This window comes from Rhinoraja longicauda, chromosome 2 (assembly GCF_053455715.1).
Source record: "Rhinoraja longicauda isolate Sanriku21f chromosome 2, sRhiLon1.1, whole genome shotgun sequence".
Classification (NCBI taxonomy): Eukaryota; Metazoa; Chordata; class Chondrichthyes; order Rajiformes; family Arhynchobatidae; genus Rhinoraja; species Rhinoraja longicauda.
The window spans coordinates 27574348-27598217 of NC_135954.1; the positions used below are offsets into that span (position 1 = coordinate 27574348).

The 23870-nt window shown below is 41.9% G+C and overlaps 1 protein-coding gene across 1 annotated transcript in view; it reads right to left on the minus strand.

Moving 5' to 3' along the window:
* The window catches only part of gpr158a (G protein-coupled receptor 158a), a 445865-nt gene that overhangs the window by 158214 nt on the left and 263781 nt on the right, over nucleotides 1-23870 (minus strand). Inside the window, exons 4-5 of the mRNA XM_078416117.1 lie at nucleotides 22574-22788; nucleotides 4995-5063 (exon numbers count right to left, since the gene is read on the minus strand). Coding sequence (XP_078272243.1) covers nucleotides 4995-5063; nucleotides 22574-22788 — 284 coding nt within the window. The remainder of the gene's footprint in view (nucleotides 1-4994; nucleotides 5064-22573; nucleotides 22789-23870) is intronic.

A 23870-nucleotide genomic window follows, 5' to 3' on the forward strand; every position in this document is an offset into this window, starting at 1 on the left:
TGGTACATGACAATAATAAACCAATACTAATACCAATGTATCATGTAGTTTGATAAAACCTATCTCATTCCATTGGCTCTTTACAAATTTAAAAAGACTGCCAAATGATATTGGTCACAATGCATCCTCAAAGGAAAAGTAAATACTTATAACCCATTTTCTGTTTGCTTAGTTTATATTTGCATCATGTAGCCTGCAATAAACCTTCAAGTAGACCTCATATGGCTCACCCAGTGAACTGTTAAATGAGCACGCAGTGAAGGTTATGTTTGTATAACTATTGCTAGTAAACTGCGCACTGGGATCAAATAGTCAACATTTCTAAGGGTAACCCAGTAACTCAAATGATGACCTGCTGTGAGACTGGCTGAAGGTTCCAGGACCAGTTTCTCTATCAGAGTCATACAGCACGAGAACATTCCCTTCGACCCAACTTGTCCATGACGACCAAGATGCCATACCTAAGCTAGTCCTATTTAACCGCATTTGGCTCACATCCCTCTAAACCTTTCCAATCTAATGTACATGTACAAGTGTCAGGTACTCAGGGTCTCGAGTCCTGGCAACATCCTCGTAAATCTTCTCCGCACTCTGTCCACCTCAATGGTCTCTTTACGCCGAGTTAGCTGATCCCAAGTGGATGAACCACTATCATTGATCGTGACATTCCTGGGCTTGGAAGAAGGAGGATGCCCAGATCTTTCTTGTTCACTGCCCAATGATTCAAGGTAACTTAGGGTGGCAATAGCATCCATGACAGAGTCTCTTGCCCAGAGTAGGTGAATCGAGGACCAGAGGACATAGGTTTAAGTTGAAGGGGAACATATTTAATGGGAATCTGAGGGGTAACCTTTCCCACACAAAGGGTGATGGATGTATGGAACAAGCTGCCAGAGGAGGTAGTTGAAGCAGGTACTATCTCAACATTTAAGAAGCAGTTAGGCAGGCACGTGGTTTGGAGGGATATAGACCAAATGCTGGCAGGTGGGGCTAGTGTAGCTGGGACATGTTGGTCAGTGTGGGCAAGTTGGGCCGAAGGGCCTGTTTCCACATTGTATCACTCTATGACTTTATGTGCATTGGAATAATTGGAGTGCAGCCAGGACTTAAATGGCTGTGCCCCAATATGAGGCTTCAAAAGGAAAGAGAGAAAGCGGCAAAGCATGAGAGCAATTCTAACGGAAAGTGTGGCATTGACAACAGTATTGATCACACACAAAAAGAGCAAATCATTCCAGCTCCAATTCCAATTAGTGCCTTGCACCACAATCAAAATTTTAATGATCATTCAAAAAAACTACCATCCTCTGAAAGGCATCCTGGACAAACCAAGGCCAATTATTTGGTGAGCTTTTAGATATTGATCTGGAAGCACAGACGCTAAATGCAATCTGGATTTTGCTGCTGTTTGAACAATTCATTGCTGTAAAACAAATGGTAGGTCCCTGCAGTCTCACACTAACACTGCTGAAGGCCACTGGGCAACTTTAAATTTCTTGTTACCTATAGAAAAGACACTGAGATAATCTTTTTTGACTATAAACACAGATACTTTTATTTTTTTTCTGCTTGTTTGTTTGTTTGTTTGTTTAAATCAAAAACAGAAAACAAATGTCGGACTTAATTTCCTAATGTCGTATCTCCAACTGCATGCAGTCAAGGTCTTCTGCTGGAAATTCATGTACAGAAATAGAGATTAAATGCAGAAACTAAAAATAGTTTATTCACCATCTTCTGATCAGTGAATCATTTAGTTGCTCTGGGATCGCCTTTGGGGAAAAATGAACATTTCTATTCCAGGTATTTCCACCATATCATACATAGACTTCACCCCTTGCCCTCTCCCACCTCCTCTTCATCACCTACCACCACCACCCCCCCCCCCCCCCCCCCCCCCAACTCCATGTCCCATCAACTCCTCAACTGTTTATCTCCAGCTCTTAAGAAATTGTCGAGAATGAAGGGGGACCCAGTGGGAAGGGGGTTCAAGCAGAAGATTGGACTGTCCGGTGAACTTTTGTAACTTTGTCGGCACCAGAAACATGGTGGCCCTTGTTTACTGCCTAGGTGAGGTCTGCAGTATGATTTTACTGGGTTGTATGCAAAACAATTCATTTCACTGTACATGTGACAATGAAGTATCACTGAATCAGTGAAATTGATTCTGAAACTATAAAAGTAAATGGAAGCAAACCCTGGGTCATAGAACTAGTTAAATGTTATTGACTTTTCATACAGGGGAGGGGGAGGATGGGGCACTGCGTTATTTTTCGTTAACTGTAAGCAAGAACTGCAGATGTTGGAAATCTGAAATAAAAACAGGAAATAATGAAAACTCTCAGCAGATTAGGAAATAGCTGTGAAAAGGGAAATAGCGTTAATACTTTTGGTTTATATACCTTAACTGGGAAAGGGAATAACATTCTATCAAAGCATAATGTGTTATAGGTTTTTATATAATCTCTGAAGTAGCTAGGTTGGAAACAGTTGCTTGCTGGATCTTGAACCCCAGGTGGGCAAGAGCTTTCACAGAGACTCTCCTCTGTGCTTTGAGTAATGGAGCATATCATCAGGTATCATTTGCGGCTCCCTGCTAATTTACAACATATCCAACTTGAATCAATGTGGAGCATCACGAATGTGAAGTGACATAATTTGCCTGCCTGCTCCATATTGGTGCTATAGTTGGAAAACAGGAGCAAACAAATATATCTTACTGGTATTATTAAGGGAAGACATTTCTTCACAGGATAGTGAATCATTGCATTTATCCCAAGGGGGTCCTGGGGCCTTAGTCACCGGCTATATTTATAGATTCACGGAGTTAAATAGACATGCAGCGGAAACAGGCCAACCACTGACTACCCCTTCACGCTAACCTTGCATTAATCCCTCAGATTCACATGAACACCCTCTAGATTTTCCCACTCACCTACACACTGGGGGCAATTTACAGCGTCCAACTGATCTGCCAACCCAAACTTCCTTGAAACGTTGGGGGAAAGACTTGCGCACCCAAAGGAAACCAAACATGGTCACAAGGGGCGTAAGAAGGAACTGCAGATGCTGGTTTACACCGAAGATAGACACAAAATGCTGGAGTAACTCAGCGGGACAGGCAGCATCTCTGGAGAAAAGGAGCAGGTGATGTTTCAGGTCGAGACCCTTCATCAGACGGAGAGTGCTAACTCTCAGTTTGAAGAAAGGTATCGACCCGAAAGGTCACATTCCTTTTCCCTAGAGATGCTGCCGAACCCGCTGAGTTACTCCAGCATTTTGTGTCTACAGTATCTATGGTCACGAGTAGAATGGGCAAACTACCCACAGGCAGCGCGTGAGAAATGAATCATTGCAACACAGACATGAGCTCCATTTTGAGCATTATTTCGGTCCATAATCGGCAGTATTTTACAGCATTAAAGGACAGCAAATAAAAATGTCTGCCTCACTCCTTCTACCCTCTGGCACGTCACTCAACTGCACCAGCGAAGGCATGGACATTTCTGCTTGGATAGAAACAAAGAATCATAGAAAATAGGTGCAGGAGTAGGCCATTCGGCACTTCGAGCCATTCAGTGATACTTTAAGTGGCCTGACCTTGTGACATTTAAGGGACACAAGCTCATCCACAGTAACTTATCAGAATTTTACTCTGTCCCCGCTTACATTGTGCTGTTCCTAAGTAAGTCACATTCTCTATTTCAGCTCTAATATTTCACTCATAAATCTCATTCACTTAAAATTGTAACCTCTGCTGCCAGGAGTATCCTGTAAGACAGTGATAATTCTTTTCTAACTTTGGTCATTACATTTTCCTGGCCCGCCTCTTGTGACTGACAGCATGCAGTGAAATCAGAGGTCACTCTCTTGGTGATCCTCAGTCAAGCTTGCCACACTCTTATTATATTAGACTTCCACACATCAGCTGGAACTTTTTCAGGTTCTCTCTCAGGAGGCAACGGCAATGGCCACACAAGAGTGTGTATCTGCTTTGAGTATCAAACATTCTCTCCCGACACAGCTGGAGCCAGGAAAAACACATACACAATGCCATCTGGAAATGTGATACAGTTGATATGGAATTGCAAAATATGCTGACATCACAGGTAAATCTCAAATGAACTCAATTAAATCTGAATTTAACTAACAGGAACAAACTCAAAAGCGCCATGCACAATAATGCCATTTACACTTAAATCCCCAAACGTAGATGAAAGAAGAACTTGTTGAAGGAATTATCACCATGTTTAAATATCTGCAAATCCCAAAAGAATTTCAAGATGAATAAATAAGAAGGACTGCTGTAGGAACTCAGCGGGTCAGGCAGCTTCTGTAGAGGGAATGGATAATTGATGTTTTGAGTCTAGATGAAACGTCGCATCTCAAAACATCTCTTTTCCCTCCACAGATGCTGCCTGACCTGCTGAGTTCCTCCAGCAGCTCTGCGACAGATTCCAGTATCTGCAGCTCCTTGTGTCTCGAAGAATTTCACGATTTTTAAAATGAACGATAACATTGAAAATACAACCAGGAATCAAAACATATACATAGTGGTTTTACAGGAATCTACTGTGAGAACCTTGCTTGGAAAATATTACTGTGTCAACATTTTCCCACGAATAAATCTTGATGCAAGTGTCCAAACAACCAAGCATTCAATCGATATGATTACACAAAATTTATGGTTTGAAAGCTTATTTGCATTCACTGCCGAACAAAGACTTGTGGTACCACCTAAGAAATAATACAGCACAGTGAGAGGATATAATCAATAAAGGACGAGAATGGATGTAAATGCGATGCCAATTTTGTTTGGACTGCATCAACATTCAGGTAGTTTGCCATAAATCAGATGAATGCTGGCACTAAACGTGACTCCAGGCACACTATTTCATTAGCATTATTTTTGGGCATAAATGGGTCTATAGATCAAAATCCTTCTTACAGAGTTTACACTGAATCATAGGCTTGAATATAAATCATTAAACACTTACTGGAAAATACAAGAGTAAAGCTCCAAAGAGAATCGTCTCCAACAACACCAGTCCTGATGCTCTGATGCTCTGAAAGAATGAAAAGATTTCACATAGTAGCTTCATATAGTCAGGATCATTTAAAAAAATAATACAATAGCACCATATGCAAATTAATAACTTATTTAAAACATTTTAATTCAAAGGAAATGCTAAACTGAGAGATCACATTCATTATGCTGTTCCAAAGGGACTGTGAATTTTCCATGAAGTTATTAGATTTTCCATTTTACTTTATTTCTATTGATTTCTTCATTTGTTATTCATGACCAGAAATGTGCGTTTCAAAAGAAGCTGGATTAATCAAATTGCCTTTTTGAAAATGTATCAAAAAGTTCAAGATCCATTGAGCAAGAAAAATGACGTGCCATTGCCCCGAGGATCAGAATACATTTTAAATATATGTAGAAATACGTAGCACGAGAGTGTTAACAAACTCAAACGAAATTGGCCCCGGTCCAAGCGACAGCAATAACAGACTAACAGCCCATTTAACACCCTCCCAAAAATACTTTTGCAGTGAAGTCAACAGAAAAGGTAATCAGCCAGAGCAAAAAGCAAGTGTAAAAATACAATGCTGGAACAGAGGGGGAATACCAGCCTTCAAAGGTTGTGCACGGTGAGATTGTATTATAAGGAAATTAATTTGCATAGAAAGTCATATTCCCCAGCTTCTTTCAAAATCACACTTACATGGGAGGCTTTGATTGTCGGGCAGGAACTTAGTTTCACTGGCCCATTTAGTCTACATTAGTACAAAGGCTTGATGTTGAATTCTAGCTTCCTTGGATTCAATTAAAGTGATTAACAATGTGTAGGAAGGAACTGCAGATGCTGGTTTAAACCGAAGATAGACACAAAAAGCTGGAGTAACTCGCGAGACAGGCAGCATCTCTGGAGAGAAGGAATGGAGACATTTCGGGTCAAGACCCTACTTCAGACCCTTCTTCTGAAGAAGGGTCAAGACCCAAAGCATCTCCATTCCTTCTCTCCAGAGATGCTGTCTGTCCCACGGAGTTACCCCAGTTTTTTGTGTCTATCAACATTAACCCAATGCAGATTGGCTCCTTCAAGCTCATTCTTGTGCATTAGATGAGCTAAAAATCAAACTAGAAATCTTAAAGTTCTACATTTGTCAGTGAAAGGTAAGTTTTAAAAGTTTATGCACTGAACTGATTCAAAGTCCATACATAGCTGGTATGTTGATTGGGCCAGTCACCATCCAGATGATCAGATTGAAATATAAAGGGCATGGTTTATAAAAAGTGAACACCTCTCTTTCTGAAAATTCGGAAAATCGTCTCATTGCAGGAAGCACTTGCTGCAGAAGCAAATTCCTACTGTTGCATTTTATCCACGTAACAGAAAATAAATAACTTTATTTCATACAACAAGCAGCAAGTATTGCACACAGGAAAAGTGTCAGACAAAAAATATTTCAGAGCACAGATTAGACACATTTCAACATTCCCAAATGCTTTGGATAATTGGCTGCTCTTTAGCAAATCGCTTTAACAAGCAAAAATAATTCAAATCCAATCAGGAAACTGGTCTTTGATTGGTTGTGTTGTGCCTATTTGTGACTGGATGTCATTCTGTGGACCAATACTGGAAGCAAAGCAGAGCCCCTGTGCAGTCAGTGCCTAATTTGTAATTAAGTTATTTATAGAGCCATAGAGTCTTACAGCCTAACTTTCACATACCGGCCAACATGTTCCATCTACACGAGTCCAACCTACCTGCATTTAGTCCATATCCTTCTAAACCTGTCCTATCCATGTACCTGTCTAAATGTTTCTTAAACATTGCAATAGTACCTGCCCCAACTACCTCCTCCAGAAGCTCGTTCCATATACTTATCACCCTTTGTGTGAAAAAGGTACCCCTCAGGTTCCTATTCAATCTTTCCCCCCTCACTTTAAACCTATGTTCTCTGGTCCTCGATTCCTCTAATCTGGGCAAAAGACTGTGCGTCTACCCGATCTATTCCTCCCATGATTTTGTACACTTATTTAGCTGCAGAGTGGTGCAGTCATTGTGTCGAAACAAGGAACTGCAGATACTGGTTTACAAACAAAAACGCAAAGTGCTGGAGTAACGCAACAAGTCAGGCAGCATCCTTGGAGAACATGGATAGGTGACGTTTCGGGTTGGGACACTTCTTCGGACTGATTGTAGGGGACGGGAAAGCTAGAAGAGAGGATGGGCAGGACAAAGCGTGACAGGTACTAGGTGAAGGCAGGTGAGAGGGTCTTTGATAAGCGGATGGTTGAACAAAGGCCAGAGATGTGAAGAAGGGTGTGAAACTAAAGATTGAACTGTTGCAAATTGTGAAGTCAGAGGAAGAGTAGAGCAGCCACTTTGAGCAGTCATCATCAATTTTTTCAGCGCGTTGTTAACATGAAAGGTATGGGGAGGTTGGAACCAGCTAATATGGAGAAAAGACAGTTGTTTAGGTGAAACAGTAATAACAATAATCATCATCTGTCTCTCCTCAAAAATCATTGCTCATTAGCCTAATCTCCACTACTCTCTTTCCTTCCCCCATCACGAAGGAGACTGAAATTTAATTTGTAATACTGCACATTACAATAATAATTTTTCCTTTCAATAAAGCTGATTCCTGCACAAGTAATTGAATTAGCTTCCAAAAATGGTATTAATTTTACATGCCTGGTGATCATAATTTATTTAGCACTCATATGTCATGCCAACTTTATTCATTAGTTTCAGTCTGTAGTGAAGAATTGTAAAGCAAGTTGAGGAGTCAGGAACCATGTTGAATTTTTTGCAGGTGGAAAGCAAAGTTACTAAGTTTCAAATGAAATTATTCCCGTTCATGGCCCTTATTTGCCAGTATCTCCTCAGATTCAAATTCCCTGGCAAGCTCATTAGTCTGTGACCATACACAAATAAGGGTGTAAATATAAGCGATCAGTATAGATAATTGGGGCTCGAGGAAACCCTGAAACCATCAATTTCTTCTCTAATTAAATTTTAAAACTACATCCCATCTGATTTTCAGTCATGCTCCTAGCTCAGCATATTGGGAACACAGAATTGTGTAAAGTTTTCAGTTTATAAAGTGGTCTATGCCATCGTCTTAAATGAGTTCCAAGAAATAAGAAATGCAGTACAGGTTACAGGGGAGCGATTAGATTTCAATTATTCAAAACATTACAACATGGTGGACAATTTTCTGCTGTGCCTCAACTTCCAGTCTTGATTTATGCCTGTTTAGACCAGCCAGCAGAATTGCATGAAAATCAGGTGCAATCCTTTTTAATCTGTAGATGTGACCATTATAATGAACCATATTGCATTTGACCTCACTGATTTAACATCTGGGCAAAGAAGGCCCCCAAAACAAGCAGAGGCTAAAGATGGCTGCAATACTGGCAGAGCATCACCAGAGAAGACAACCAGCAACTGGTGATGTCCATGAATCGCAGACTTCAAGCAGTCATTGCATGCAAAGGATATGCAGCAAAATACTAAACATGACTAACTTAATTTACATGACATTGCTGTGTCCCAAACATTATGGTGCCCTGAAATGGCGGGACTATGTATAAACACTGCTGTAATTTCTACATGGTGAAACCAAAATATATAAGAATGGCTTTTATTAAAATCTGACATTGTGCACTTCAACCACATGTGATTTTTTTCTATTACAAACCTCAAATTGTGGAGTACAGAGGCAAATAAATAAATGATGGGTCTTTGTCCCAAACATTATGGAGGGCACTGTATCTCAGGTGGGGCCGAGTTCTATTCGAGGCAGAAACCTTCAGCCAATTCACCTCTAGTTTACTTTAGTCTAATTTAGTTTAGAGATTTCTTAGGCCCCTCGGTCATGGGTGTTTAGTTTAGAGATTTAGAAGTTTAGAGATACAACATGAAAACAGGTCCTTCAGCCCACCGAGTCCATGCAGACCCTGGACATTAACACTATCCTACACATCCTAGGGACAATTTACAATTATACCAAGCCGATTAACCTACAAACCTGTACATGTTTGGAGTATGGGAGGCAACCAGAGATCCCGGAGAAAACCCACACAGGTCACGAGGAGACAGCATGGAAGCTCCGTACAGACAAGCACCCCTTAGTCAGGATCGAGCCCGGTTCTCTGGTGCTGTAAAGCTGCAACTCTACCTCTGCGCTATCTTACCGCCCCTAATAGGGTAGTTTCCCAATTGAAGGTGATTTTAATGCTGGCCCCATATGTGATCTGAGATTTAATTCTGCCTTGCAGTGGCAGATCAATTATATGCTGCCCGTCTGCCTGGGGTCAACAGAACTACAAAGCACCAGGAGTTTATTCACAGTTGAACTTGGTCTGAATGTGCGTTTCTTCCTGAAACTATTCTTAGATTGCAATCAAAGGCTGATTTCACATTTTCCTGGCCCAAAAGTACTGAGATCCTGAATTTCTTATCCAGCCATGATGGTTTTGGGGCAGCACGGTGGTGCAGCTCATTGAGCCACTGCTTCACAGTACCGGACCCCAGGCTCAATCCTGACCTCGGGTACTGTGTCTATGGAGCTTGCATGTTCTTCCTGCGACCGTGTAGCTTTCCTGTGGGTGCTCCAGTTTCCTCCACAACCCTTGTGGGTTGGTAGGTTCATTGGCCGCTGTAAATTGCCCCAATGGTGTAGATGCATGGTAGTATATGGGAAGGAATTAATAGCAATACAGAGGGAATAAAATTGGATTAGTTTTGTGTAGTTTAAATGGGTGATTGATGGTTAGTGTAGACTTGGTGGGCCAAAGGGCCTGTTTCCATGCCCTCTTGGCATGAAACTACACTTGGCACCTTTCCGATCTGTGTATCCCGAACTATAAGACTAGACAAGGGACAAGATTTAGGTAATTATAATGATTGCGTCAGAATACATTGCGGACATTGAATAAAGTGACAAAACACATTCATCTGAAAGCTATGTCATGAATTGCCCAAACATTGAGCACGGTGAAAAAGTCTCCCTTCTCCTCAAATTTGGTCTCCTTTGCATCCCCTATTTTAATTACTCTGCCTCTGTTGTTCCTTCAACTGGCAGAAGCTTTCATCCTCAGAATCTCTCCTTAGTATCATGACACTCTTTGCTCTGTAAAGTCACTCTTAAATCTCCCACTTCTGCCAAGCTTTTGAGCATCTGCCCCAATAATTCCTTAGCCAGCTCAGATGTTATGTGATAATGTTCCTTTTAAGCAGCTCGGAATGATTTTTTTCAAGATTAAAAGGCTCCATATAAGTTGCTGTTAGTGCTGTTTTAGTACTTGTGCTGATTAGCTTGTCATACAGTACTTCCTTGCTGCATTATTCATGGTCCTGTTGTTCAGATTCCTTACTGAATATAAATGACATTTGGACCCAGTAGGCTTACTTTAATGCACGCTTTTTGCATGTTGCCAGAATTCAAACTAATAATTCATTACCTTAAGGGGCAGACAATGAAAGGAAAAGAAAACATTGCTTTGTGCTCAAATACTTAACCACGGCAATGAGAAGTATGTTAGAAATTAAGTGGCATGTCAGAGTACAACTGTAAAGTGAATATGAAGGCTATTTGTAAATTGCCTGACCAAGCGTGCCATTCCCATCACAAAGGAAAGAATTGGTGAAATAAAATCTGTTGGATCAGGGCTGCAGCTTCAGGGCACGAAGATGATATCTTTCATCATTTCTTTCGAAGAACAAACTACATCACATTGCAATTATATCTGCCACTGGAAGCTCCAAAATTGTCACGTTCCTTCACGTTGTCCTTTACCCTTCAGTGAACTCATGCCAGTCTTACCTTTTCCCTTCAGTGCCATCCAACCGACCAGCTTGCTTTTTAGTTTCATTTTCAGCTTTTTTAATTGTTATATTTTGTTGTTGGGAATTTTGATAATTGTAAGGAAGATGAGTAGGTTATAGTTTGCTTAATCCTGGAGCTCACAGAATGTAGTTAAAATAGCTAAGGCTGAAACATTCTGCTGAGAAGCAGGCTTCCTTATCAGTCAGGAGGGGGGATATTCCTTTGCAGTTCTGACTAAGTTCTTATCTGTTGCAATCTTGCATTACAGCTGCTCTTGGTCACTGTTCAGCAGGCAAGTCTCCCAAAGGTTAACAAATGACCTCTGTTACGAGGGGACCACTTTGGCGAGGAAAACCTGAACATTTATGATATCTATATGTTAGATACATGGGAAGGAGATTTCTAAACAACAGGGAACGCAAGATTAAAGTTAACTTTGTGAGACATTGATTAATGATTGTTTATTTCAACTCCATAGGTAACAATTGTGTCATGAGGGTATAAGAAAGTAGGATTTTGAAGTAGTTTGAGCTTGCTCACACTGCTTCCTGATGTACAGTGCCCTCCATAATGTTCAGGACAAAGACCCATCATTTATTTCTTTGCCTCTGTACTCCACAATTTGAGATTTGTAATAGAAAAAATCACATGTGGTTAAAGTGCACATTGTCATATTTTATTAAAGGGTATTTTTAATACATTTTGGTTTCACCATGTAGAAATTACAGCTGTGTTTATACATCGTCCCCCCATTTCAGGGCACCATAATGTTTGGGACATATGGTTTCACAGCCGTTTGTAATTGCTCAGGTGTATTTAATTGCCTCCTTAATGCAGGTATAAGAGAGCACTCAGCACCTAGTCTTTCCTCCAGTCTTTCCATCGCCTTTGGAAACTTTTATTGCTGTTTATCAACATGAGGACCAAAGTTGTGCCAATGAAAGTCAAATAAGCCATTATGAGACTGAGAAACAAGAATAAAACTGTTAGAGACATCAGCCAAACCTTAGGCTTACCAAAATCAACTGTTTGGAACATCATTAAGAGGAAAGGGAGCACTGGTGAGCTTACTAATTGCAAAGGGACTGGCAGGCCAAGGAAGACATCCACAGCTGATGACAGAAGAATTCTCTCTATAATAAAGAAAAATCCCCAAACACCTGTCCGACAGATCAGAAACACTCTTCAAGATTCAGGTGTGGAATAGACAATAGACAATAGGAGCAGGAGGAGGCCATTCGGCCCTTCGAGCCAGCACCGCCATTCAATGTGATCATGGCTGATCATTCTCAATCAGTACCCCGTTCCTGCCTTCTCCCCATACCCCCTCACTCCGCTATCCTTAAGAGCTCTATCCAGCTCCAGGAATCGTCAATGTCCACTGTCCACAGAAGACTTCATGAACAGAAATACAGAGGCTACACTGCAAGATGCAAACCACTGCTTAGCCACAAAAATAGGATGACCAGGTTAGAGTTTGCCAAGAAGTACTTAAAAGAGCAACCACAGTTCTGGAAAAAGGTCTTATGGACAGATGAGACGAATGTTAACTTGTATCAATGTGATGGCAAGAGCAAAGTATGGAGGAGAGAAGGGACTGCCCAAGATCCAAAGCATAGCACCTCATATGTGAAACACGGTGGTGGGGGTGATATGGCCTGGGCAAGTATGGCTGCTGAAGGTACTGGCTCACTTATCTTCATTGATGATGCAACTGCTGATGGTAGTAGCATAATGAATTCTGAAGAGTACAGACACATCTTATCTGCTCAGGTTCAAACAAATGCCTCAAAACTCATTGGCCGGCAGTTCATTCTACAGCAAGACAATGATCCCAAACATACTGCTAAAGCACCAAAGGAGTTTTTCAAAGCTAAAAAATGGTCAATTCTTGAGTGGCCAAATCAATTACCCGATCTGAACCCAATTGAGCATGCCTTTTATATGCTGAAGAGAAAAAAACTGAAGGGGACTAGCCCCCAAAACAAGCATAAGCTAACGATGGCTGCAATACGGGCCTGGCAGAGCATCACCAGAGAAAACACCCAGCAACTGGTGATGTCCATGAATCGCAGACTTCAAGCAGTCATTGCATGCTAAGGATATGCAACAAAATACTAAACATGACTACTTTCATTTGCATGACATTGCTGTCTCCCAAACATTATAGTGCCCTGAAATGGGGGGAACGATGTATAATCACTGCTGTAATTACTACATGGTGAAACCAAAATGTATGAAAATGGCCTTTATTAAAATCTGACAATGTGCACTTTAACCACATGTGATTTTTTTTTTACAAATCTCAAATTGTGGAGTACAGAGGCAAATAAATAAATGACGGATCTTCGCCCCAAACATTATGGAGGCCACTGAAGGCCACTAAGGCCTGTATTAAACCGACTTGTTGGATAGACTCACCACTGATCTATGAGCTGTTTTATTTTGTGCCTGTGCCTATCTGAGTAAAGTCAGATATAGGGTACGGGTGAAGTACAAAATTCCCTCCTACATATTTGTCATTCCCTCCTCAGGGCCAATAATATGCTCTGGCTGCAGATGAATAAACTGAACTCATGCCATCATACAAGGTCAATGGCTTGTAATTATATGCTGCTTTTAACATAATAAAGTGCCTCAAGGCACTTCATTGAAATGTTACCAAACAAATGTTGACAAGGCTGCACAAGAAGAAAAAGGTAGGTTTGGAAGGAACGACACAAAGGAGGAAAGATAGTGACGCAGACAGAGTGAAAGACATAAAGGGAGTGGAATTTTAAAAATATATCGAGAAGAACTTTTTTTTTTTAATCAGGACAAAGATCATTTGAATTGAGTTTAGTTTGAGTTTAGTTTTTCGTCACATGTACCGACCGAGGTCCAGTGAAAAGCTTTTGATGCATGCTAACCAGTCAGCAGAAAGACAATACATGATTACCATCGAGCCATTCACAATGCACAGTCACATGAAAAGGGGAATAACATTTTAGTGCAAGATAAGGCCAGAAAACAAACATAGAAAATAGGTGCAGGAGTGGGCCATTCGGCCTTTCGAGCCAGCACCGCCATTCAATATGATTATGGCTGATCATCCAAAATCAGCACCCGTTCCGGCTTTTTCCCCACATCCCTTGATTCCTTTAGCCCTAAGAGCTAAATCTAATTCCATTCTAAGTCCGATCAAAGATAGTCTGAGGGTCTCCAATGAGGCAGATAGTAGTTCAGAAGTGCTCTCTAGTTGTGGTCGGATGGTTCAGTTGCCTGATTATTGCTGGGAAGAAACTGTCCCTAAGTCTGGAGGTGTGCTTTTTCACACTTAGATTTTAGATTTAGATTTTAGATTTTAGATTTAGAGATACAGCGCAGAAACAGGCCCTTCAGCCCACCGGGTCCGCGCCGCCCAGCAATCCCCGCACATCAACACTATCCTACACCCACTAGGGACAATTTTTACATTTGCCCAGCCAATTAACCTACAAACCTGTACGTCTTTGGAGTGTGGGAGGAAACCGAAGATCTCGGAGAAAACCCACGCAGGTCATGGGGAGAACGTACAAACTCCGTACAGTACAGCACCCGTAGTCAGGCGGTCATTAGATGTACAGGGTGGTGTAAATATGGGCAAAAGGGACTGGCCAGACAACAGGGAGGGAGAACATACAGTTTTTTACCAGACCTGGACGGAGCATCAACTGCAAAGACCTGAGACCAGACCTGGGGCAGAGCAGCCAGCTATGACTTGTATGCGAAATAAGTAAAGCCTTGTATGTTCATCTCCTTGTTTGTACGACTACTTCAATAAACAACTAATTAAACTGGAAAAAACTGCTGGAAAATCTGTTCTGTTGGGTCTGCGTAAAATCACCCCTATTCCCTGTGTAGTAATGGCAACTGGAAAACAAGTCACAGGAAAAGTCGGAAAGTTGCCAACAGCCGTGCTGCATTGGCATCCATTCCACAAGAAAACAGAACCAAAGTGACCAAGGAGTTCGACTTAAACAATAGACAATAGGTGCAGGAGGAGGCCATTTGGCCATTCGAGCCAGCACCGCCATTCAATGTGATCATGGCTGATCATTCTCAATCAGTACCCCGTTCCCGCCTTCTCCCCATACCCCCTGACTCCGCTATCCTTAAGAGCTCTATCTAGCTCTCTCTTCAATGCATTCAGAGAATAGGCCTCCACTGCCTTCTGAGGCAGAGAATTCCACAGATTCACAACTCTGACTGAAAAGGTTTTTCCTCATCTCCGTTCTAAATGGCCTACCGTTCTAAATGGCCTACCCCTTATACAAAGACAATCTGCCAATGGAAAGAGCACTGGGATTGCGCTGGTGTGTTGAAACAGATGTGTTCAAGTTCAGAATTACTGCACAGGAACAACCATACACTAGACGTGGCATCTTGTCCGTGGTTGGCTCTATATACGACCCTTTAGGATTTCTAGCACCATTTACTCTGCCAGCCAAGCTGATTATGCAGGAGCTCTGCAAGGAAAAACTTGGATGGGATGAAAACATACCCCAAACCTTCTCTCAGCGATGGACAGGATGACTAGCAGATCTCACCAAGATTGCGGAGTTTTAAGTGGACCGGTGCATGAAGCCCACAAGCTTTGGTCAAATCAGATATGCACAGTTGCACCACTTTTCAGACGCCAGCGAAAGTGGCTACATTACTGTTTCATATCTAAGACTGGAAAACGATAGTAAAGAAGTGCATGATGCATTCATATAGGGAAAAGAATTGGAAAAGAAGTCATTGGAAAAGTCGGAAAACTGCCTTTACATGGTAATTAAATAGATTTAAAGCCAAATTGCCAAATAGCCATCGCAGCATAACATTCCCTTCACAAAGGAGTGTAATTGCAACGTTCTGTCTTTTCCAGAGACTTCTTTTCCAATTGCCATTACTACACAGGGAGTAGGAGTGATCTTACGCAGACCCAACAGAACAGATCTTCCAGTCGTTATTTCCAGTTTAATTGTTTGTTTATTGAAGTAGTTGTACAAACAAGGAGATGAACATACCAGGCTTTACTTATTTCGCATACAAATTGTAGCTGGCGGCTCTGTCTCAGGTCTGGTCCCAGGTCTCAGGTCTGTCCAGTCGTTGATCTGTCCAGGTCTGGTGAGAACTGTATGCTCTCCCTCCCTGTGTCTACTACTCCCTGTCCCTTATGCCCATATATATACACCACCCCGTGCATCTAATGACCGCCCCCAAGTGTCCAAAATAGAACGGCAAGATATATCTAGACAAAATTATATAATATGCCAACAGTAGCTAGTCTAAACATAAATGGCTCCAACAGGAGAGAAGTGACAAATATGTCGGCACGGTGGCGCAGCGGTAGAGTTGCTGCCTTACAGCGAATGCAGCGCCGGAGACTCAGGTTCGATCCTGACTACGGGTGCTATACTGTACGGAGTTTGTACGTTCTCCCCGTGACCTGCGTGGGTTTTCTCCAAGATCTTCGGTTTCCTCCCACACTCCAAAGACGTACAGGTTTGTAGGTTAATTGGCTGGGCAAATGTACAAATTGTCCCTAGTGGGTGTAGGATAGTGTTAATGTGCGGGGATCGCTGGGCGGCGCGGACCCGGTGGGCCGAAGGGCCTGTTTCTGCACTGTATCTCTAAATCTAAAAAATCTAAAAATGTCGCTTGTTCTGCCTCTTATGATCAAACTCGCAGCATGAAGTGCAGAACACTGGATTTTCATCAAGGTGACTAGCAGTGCATCAGGTGAGACCTGCTGAGGGATTGCTCTCTGGCTTCAGGCCGAATTATAGATATATCGCAAATAAATTATGGAGCTTAAAATAGATTAGTGACCTTTAAATCTATTCTTTGAGATACTGCAAGTAATTTGAAAAGCAAGGAGAATGTTATCATTTATTGTGAGTGCAAATTGAATACGAAAATAGGTGGTTTCTGCTTCTGGTATATTGGGCATTGGTGAGAATAAGTGTTAAATACAGTGTACAGTATTGATCCGTTCATTTAGGGGAAAAAATGAAAAAGATATTGGAAGCACGACAAAACTGATTTATCAAGGTTTCTCTTGTGAGACAAGGTTGAATAGGCTAGCCTTGTATCCGCAGGAGTTTCAACGAATGTGAGGTAACAACATGATTGCAATATTCAACGTCCTGAGAGATCTTAAAAGGATGGATGTGGAGAGGATGTTTTATTTGATATCAGATTCGAGAACTAGGAATCCTTGTTTTAATGTTAAGAGCCACTTAAGAGAAAGGTGATGTCATTCTTTTCTCTCTCTCAAAAGGTTATGAGTCTTTGGTATTCTCTTCATCAAAGGATAGAGGAGGCTTAGTCCCAGAACATTTTAAGACCAGAGTTAGAGACATTCCTAATAAATAAGGGGATAATTTTTTGGGGGAGGAGGGGGGGGGCAAAGAATGGGCCAGCAATATTTAAGGCTACTTTGTAACATTGTTGGTGCCTGGTGGCGAATCTTTTGTGTACTGTGTATGCAAAAAAACAAAGAATTTCACTGTACCTTCACAGACATGTGACAATAAAGCATCTATCTATAATAAATAACTGATAAAAGGAGGAGTGTGAAACTGAGAGTATGATTAGATCAGACAGGCTCTTGTTGAATGGTGGAGCAGGTTTGAGGAGCCGAGTGGCTTTCTATGTTCCTAGCCATGGATAGTCCTGATGAAAAATATCACCTTAAGATGTTTCCTTTTAAAGCAGACTCTAGAACTAGGAATCCTTGTTTAAAAGTAAAGAGTCACCATTTAAGAGAAATTGAGATTCTGATTAGATCAGACATGCTCATTGAATGGTGGAGCAGGTTTATAGAGCTGAGTAATTTTCCATGTTCGTCTCTTTGGATAGTTCTGATTAACATTTTTACCTTATCTGTCTGGTAGACCAGTAATGAACAGTATTGGCAATGCAGTGTGATGGATAAAACCAGTGCACCATTGCAAGACCAACCGTGGTCTATACCTGAGAATGCATGAGGAAGATTTGTTTCAGTCTGCATAAAAGTTGCCAAAGTAAATGCGCAAATTTATGACATCTTAGCAGGTTAAATAGCTCTTCGCAGTAAACAAATTCATGGCAGGAGAGCATTTCTAACTGCTAATCTTTGCAAACTAACAAGCTACCCATTTTCTTCTGTGTGTCTCTCTGCCGTGCCCTCTTACCACAGTGCTGCCTCTGAGGGCCTTTAATTGGGCAGGCATAATAGTTTTATGTACACTGCCAGCATAAGGTTGCGCACAGCTGCAGTCTCAGATAAAATGGCTGCACCCTGGACATTTTAATACAACGCATAATGAAACTGCATGCAATACTCTCCATGTCCAAGAATCCTCTCAGAAGCATGATCATTTAATCTAAGTAGTCATATCCTGAAACTTCAGCAGATTGGCACTTCTCATTGACCTTTGGCTTGATAGTAATGGCAGAGTGAGGGATTCAATTCAATGAAACTTTATTGTCACATGCACCGTGTACCGAAAAAAATGCAAAATGCAAAAAGTGGGCGGCACGGTAGCGCAGCGGTAGAGTTGCTGCTTTACAGCGAATGCAGCGCCGGAGACTCAGGTTCGATCCTGACTACAGGTGCTGCACTGTAAGGAGTTTGTACGTTCTCCCCGTGGCCTGCGTGGGTTTTCTCCGAGATCTTCGGTTTCCTCCCACACTCCAAAGACGTACAGGTATGTAGGTTAATTGGCTGGGTAAATGTAAAAATTGTCCCTAGTGGGTGTAGGATAGTGTTAATGTACGGGGATCGCTGGGCGGCACGGACTTGGAGGGCCGAAAAGGCCTGTTTCTGGCTGTATATATATGATGATGATATGATGATGTAACTCAGCAGAACAGGTAGCATCTCTGGGAAGAAGGAATGGGTGATGTTTTGGGTCGAAACGTACCTAGGTACATATCCATGCTAACTAAGATACCCCGTCTAAGCTAGTCCCATTTGCTCATATTTGGCTCATATCCTTCTAAATCTTTTCTATCCACGTTCCTGCCCAATTGTCCTTTAAATGCTGCTATAGTACTTGCCTCAACTACCTCTTCTGATAGATAGACACAAAATGCTGGAATAACTCAGTGAGACAGGCAGCATCTCTGGAGAGACGGAATGGGTGATGATTCGGGTCGAGACCCTTCTTCAGACCTTCTGGGTCTGAAGAAAGGTCTCGACCCGAAACGTCACCCATTCATTTCTTCCCAGAGATACTACCTGTCCCACTGAGTTACTCCAGCATTTTGCGTTAATTATCTGTTTAAACCAGCATCTGCAGTTCCGTCCCAGACTTTCCTCTTCTGGTAGTTCATCCCATATACTCACCACCCTCTAAGTGAAAAAGTTGCTCCTCATGTTCCTATTAAATGGTGGATATCAATGGTTAATGGCGCATCGAAATGCTGAATAGATATTAGTGGCTGAAAATCAGGAGATCCAGAAGCTGTATATTGACACTCAGGCACGCTGAGCAGCAAGGGGGAGGCAGAGAGTGGGAGAGCCCAGTGTATCAGGTGTTTTGACTTTCCAGGTGAGCCTTCATCTAGAAGTTTAATCCTTAAATGGATCCTGTCTCCAAGAGCAATAATTTAATTAAAATGGAACCACGGTCAATTCTTTGCATTAAGATCTAAATTTATTAACTGTAGGCGTTAGATATTACCCGGAAGCAGGAATGAATATAAAACTAAGATGCTTTAACTCCCACACTGCCCAGTTTCTGCAAAATGCAAAGTATAAAGGGAATTGAAACTCCCCCTTCTTTCTTGCTTATCTTGCTCATTCAGTCATTTCTGCATAGAAAATTCCACAATTCAGTGCACACAGAAATACATGTCTACTATTTAAGGATGTATTGGTATCAGCATCGCAAATTATATCCCCCATCTGTTCTTAACGCACTCAAAAAAATGACTCTCTTTAGAGGCCAATGCCCTACAATATTCTGCACACTACACTTTTACTTTGCCTAATTAAATGCATATTTGACTGTCAAAGACTTTTTAATGCTGCCAGAAAAGATTCTGTACTCAAATTCAGGGTTAGAGTTTTGAACCTACGATCTTCAGATGATCTCAGCGAGGCCAGAGTGACATCTGGATAGAAACAGAACTAAATCTTCAGTGCAGGGAAGATTTATGAGGATGAGTGCAGAGATTTATAAGGATGTTGCCAGGATTTGAAGACCTAAGCTACAGGCAGAGGTTGGGCAGGCTAGGACTTTATCCCCTGGAGTGCAGGAGGATGAGGGGTGATCTTGAATGAATGGTGGCCAATTAGGAAAAGGGGAGATGCAACGTGACCTGGGTGTCATGGTGCACCAGTCATTGAAAGCAAGCGTGCAGGTGCAGCAGGCAGTGAAGAAAGCGAATGGTATGTTAGCATTCATAGCAAGAGGATTTGAGTATAGGAGCAGGGAGGTTCTGCTGCAGTTGTACAGGGCCTTGGTGAGACTGCACCTGGAGTATTGTGTGCAGTTTTGGTCTCCTAATCTGAGGAAAGACATTCTAGCCTTAGAGGGAGTACAGAGAAGGTTCACCAGATTGATCCCTGGGATGGCAGGACTTTCATATGAAGAAAGACTGGATAGACTTGGGTTATACTCGCTGGAATTTAGAAGACTGAGGGGGGACCTTATTGAAACATATAAAATTCGTAAGGGGTTGGAGAGGCTAGATGCAGGAAGATTGTCCCCGATGTTGGGGAAGTCCAGAACCAGGGGTCACAGCTTAAGGATAAGGGGGAAGTCTTTTAGGACCGAGATGAGAAAACATTTCTTCACACAGAGAGTGGTGAGTCTGTGGAATTCTCTGCCACACAAGGAAGTTGAGGCCAGTTCATTGGCTATATTTAAGAGGGAGTTAGATGTGGCCCTTGTGGCTAAAGGGATCAGGGGGTATGGCGAGAAGGCAGGTACAGGTTACTGAGCTGGATGATCAGCCATGATCATATTGAATGGCGGTGCAGGCTCGAAGGGCCGAATGGCCTACTCCTGCACCTATTTTCTATGTTTCTATCTTCTAGAAGTATATAAGATTGTGAAAGGAATAGACAAAGTCGATTCTCAGAGTCTTTTACCCAGAGCAGGCGAATCAAGAACCAGAGAACATAGGTTTAAGGGATAGGTGTGGAGGGATATGGTCCAAATGCAGCCAGGATGTACAATCGTGGATGGGACAACCGTGTCGGTGTGTGCGTTGGATTGAAAGATCTATTTTAATGTTGTGTGACTCTAAGACTTCAGAAAACTTAATTGGCCTTTCTTATCAACAGATTTTCTAGGTTCTGGATCTTTTTATGTGCATTTGTATAAGTTAATAATATGACCCAGCAAGAATAAGAGAGCAATAATTAGATTTTTTTAAATCTGTTAAATATGGCCCTTGCATTACCCTGCAAAAAAATATGTGATTGGCCTTCACGTGGAATCATCCAAGTGGACTCATTTTGGAAGGAATCACTAACGCAATTTCCAGTTTTCTGCCCAGCATTCAAGAGAGTCAAGAGTGTTTTATTGTCATATGTATTGAAACGGGACAATGACATTTTTATTTGCAGCCACACAACAGGTTTGTAAACACAGTACTCAATAGATTATATAATAAAACAAATAACAAAAAAAAACGTTCAATAATAAAAGACAATATAGTGCAAAACAAAACAAACCCCAAACACCTAGTGCAACCAAAGTAGTTCATTGTTTAGTTTGAGTTTGTAGCGTTCGATAGCCTGATGGTTATTGGGAGAAGCTGTTTTGAACCTGAAGCTACAGTTTTCAGACTCCTATAATTTCTTTCCAAAGGCAGGAGTGAAATGGGAGCATGGCCAGGGTGGTGTGGGTCTCTGATGATGCTGGCTGCCTTTTTAAGACAGCACCTCCTATAGATCCCTTCAATGGTGGGGAGGCCAGTACCTGTGATGGACTGGGCAATGTTAACCACTTTTTGCAGTCTTCTTCATTCCTGGGCATTTGTGTTGCTAAACTAGGCCGTGAAGCAACCAGTCAGTATGCTCTCTACTGTACACCTGTAGAAGTTCAAAGAGAGTATTCGTTGACATACCAAATCTCCTCAATCTTCCAAGGAAGTCGAGGCATTGATGGCTTTCTTTCTGATTGCTTCAATGTGCTGGGTCCAAGGCAGACCTTCAGTTCTTTGACTATCTCCCCCACCGACCTATCAATGAAGACAGGTTTGTGGATCTTCGGTCTTCCCCTTCTAAAGTCAACAATCAGTTCCTTGGTATTACTGATGTTGAGACCAAGGTTGTTGTTCTAGTACCATTCAATTAGCCGACCGATCTCCCTCCTCTGCTCTGACTTATCATTATCCATAATTCACCCAACAACATTGGCGAATTTAAAGATAGAGTTGGAACTGTGTCCCACTACAGGGTTATGTGTATAGTGTGAGTAGAGGAGGCTGAGCACGCAGCCCTGAGGTTGAGTAAACCGCTCAATGGTGCTGCATTGTAAAACAGTCCCTTAGAAATTGGTTGTTTCTAAATATATTCCTGACAGTGATAATTGGATTAAATTGTCTCCTATTGAATGTTTCAGCTGTTGGTTCCCACACCTATGTTTGCAAGTGGATCTGCAAGCACTGCATAAAGATGCTTGCTGCGGCATGCATCTTCCTGCAACAATTCATCGCCAAAATCCAAAGTAAAGCATCAACCAACAGCACAAATGCATCGTTGAGGTGTCTAAACATTTACCTTGCACCTGCGGAAGTTGTAGACCACCAGCATAGCGATGAAATCCAACAACATGCAGAACGTTTGGAATGCGATAATGGCAATCCGCAGGTATTTGTCCTCCTCTGCATGGCAGGGGCTGTCATCTTGACATGAGCTGCATCCGTTCCTGCACGGGAGGCATTCATACACACTTCCATGCTGGCTCTGCACGACGGCGTGCTCTTTAAACTTTCCTGAAAAATACAACGTAAACTTTCAGCTCCTAGAGGGAACTCAATGTTCTTCTCAGAAAGTTCTAAAACATGGATGAGCCATTTATCTAATCTGAGGGGGGTGTACATTTATCTGGAATGTTCCTAGCATTAGAATCCAAAATGAACAGAGTGGACAGACATAAAACACTTGCAGTTTGAAGAAGGCCTCCGACACGAGACATCACCGACACCTTTACTCCAGAGATGTTGCCAGACCCGCTGAGTTATTCCAGCATTTTGTGTCTATCTTCGGTGTAAACCAGCGTCTGCAGTTCCTTCCTACACATGGACTGCTGTGACAAGTGGGGTGCTGCAAGGCTCAGTGCTGGGACACCAGTTATCTACAATATATATTAACGATTTAGACGAAGGAATTAAATGTAACATCTCCAAGTTTGTGGATGACACAAAGCTGGGTGGCAGTGTGAGCTGCGAGGAGGATGCTATGAGGCTGCAGAGTGACTTGCTCAGTCACTGCAGCACTTTGTGTTTTGTGCATGTTATTTTGTTTTTTTATAAAGAACATGATAATTTTATAATCATCTGTTAATGTATCAGTGAGCTTTAATTCCATTTATTCATATTTTGTTTTCATTGCCTTAATAATATTTCTTTCTTTTATAATGGTCAAATCTAAAAAAAGGTTAAATCTATTTGAATATTTTGTTAAATATGCCTGACAGAGAGAAACTTAAAAAAAGTTCAAAGTTCATAAGGGGTAAGAGCTGAATTAGGCCATCAAGTTTACTCCGCCATTCAATCATGGCAGAATTATCTTTACCTCTCAACCCCATTCTCCTGCCGTCTCCCCATAACCCTTGGCACCCTTACTAATCACGAATCTACCAATCCCTACCTCAAAAATATCCATTGACGGCCTCCTCGGCCTTCTGTGCCAATGGATTCCACAGATTCCACAGATTAGTTCCACCTCGGACTAAAGAAATTCCCCCTCATCTCATTTATCTGGCCTCTTCATATCATATATATACAGCCGGAAACAGGCCTTTTCGGCCCACCAAGTCCGTGCCGCCCAGCGATCCCCGTACATTAACACTATC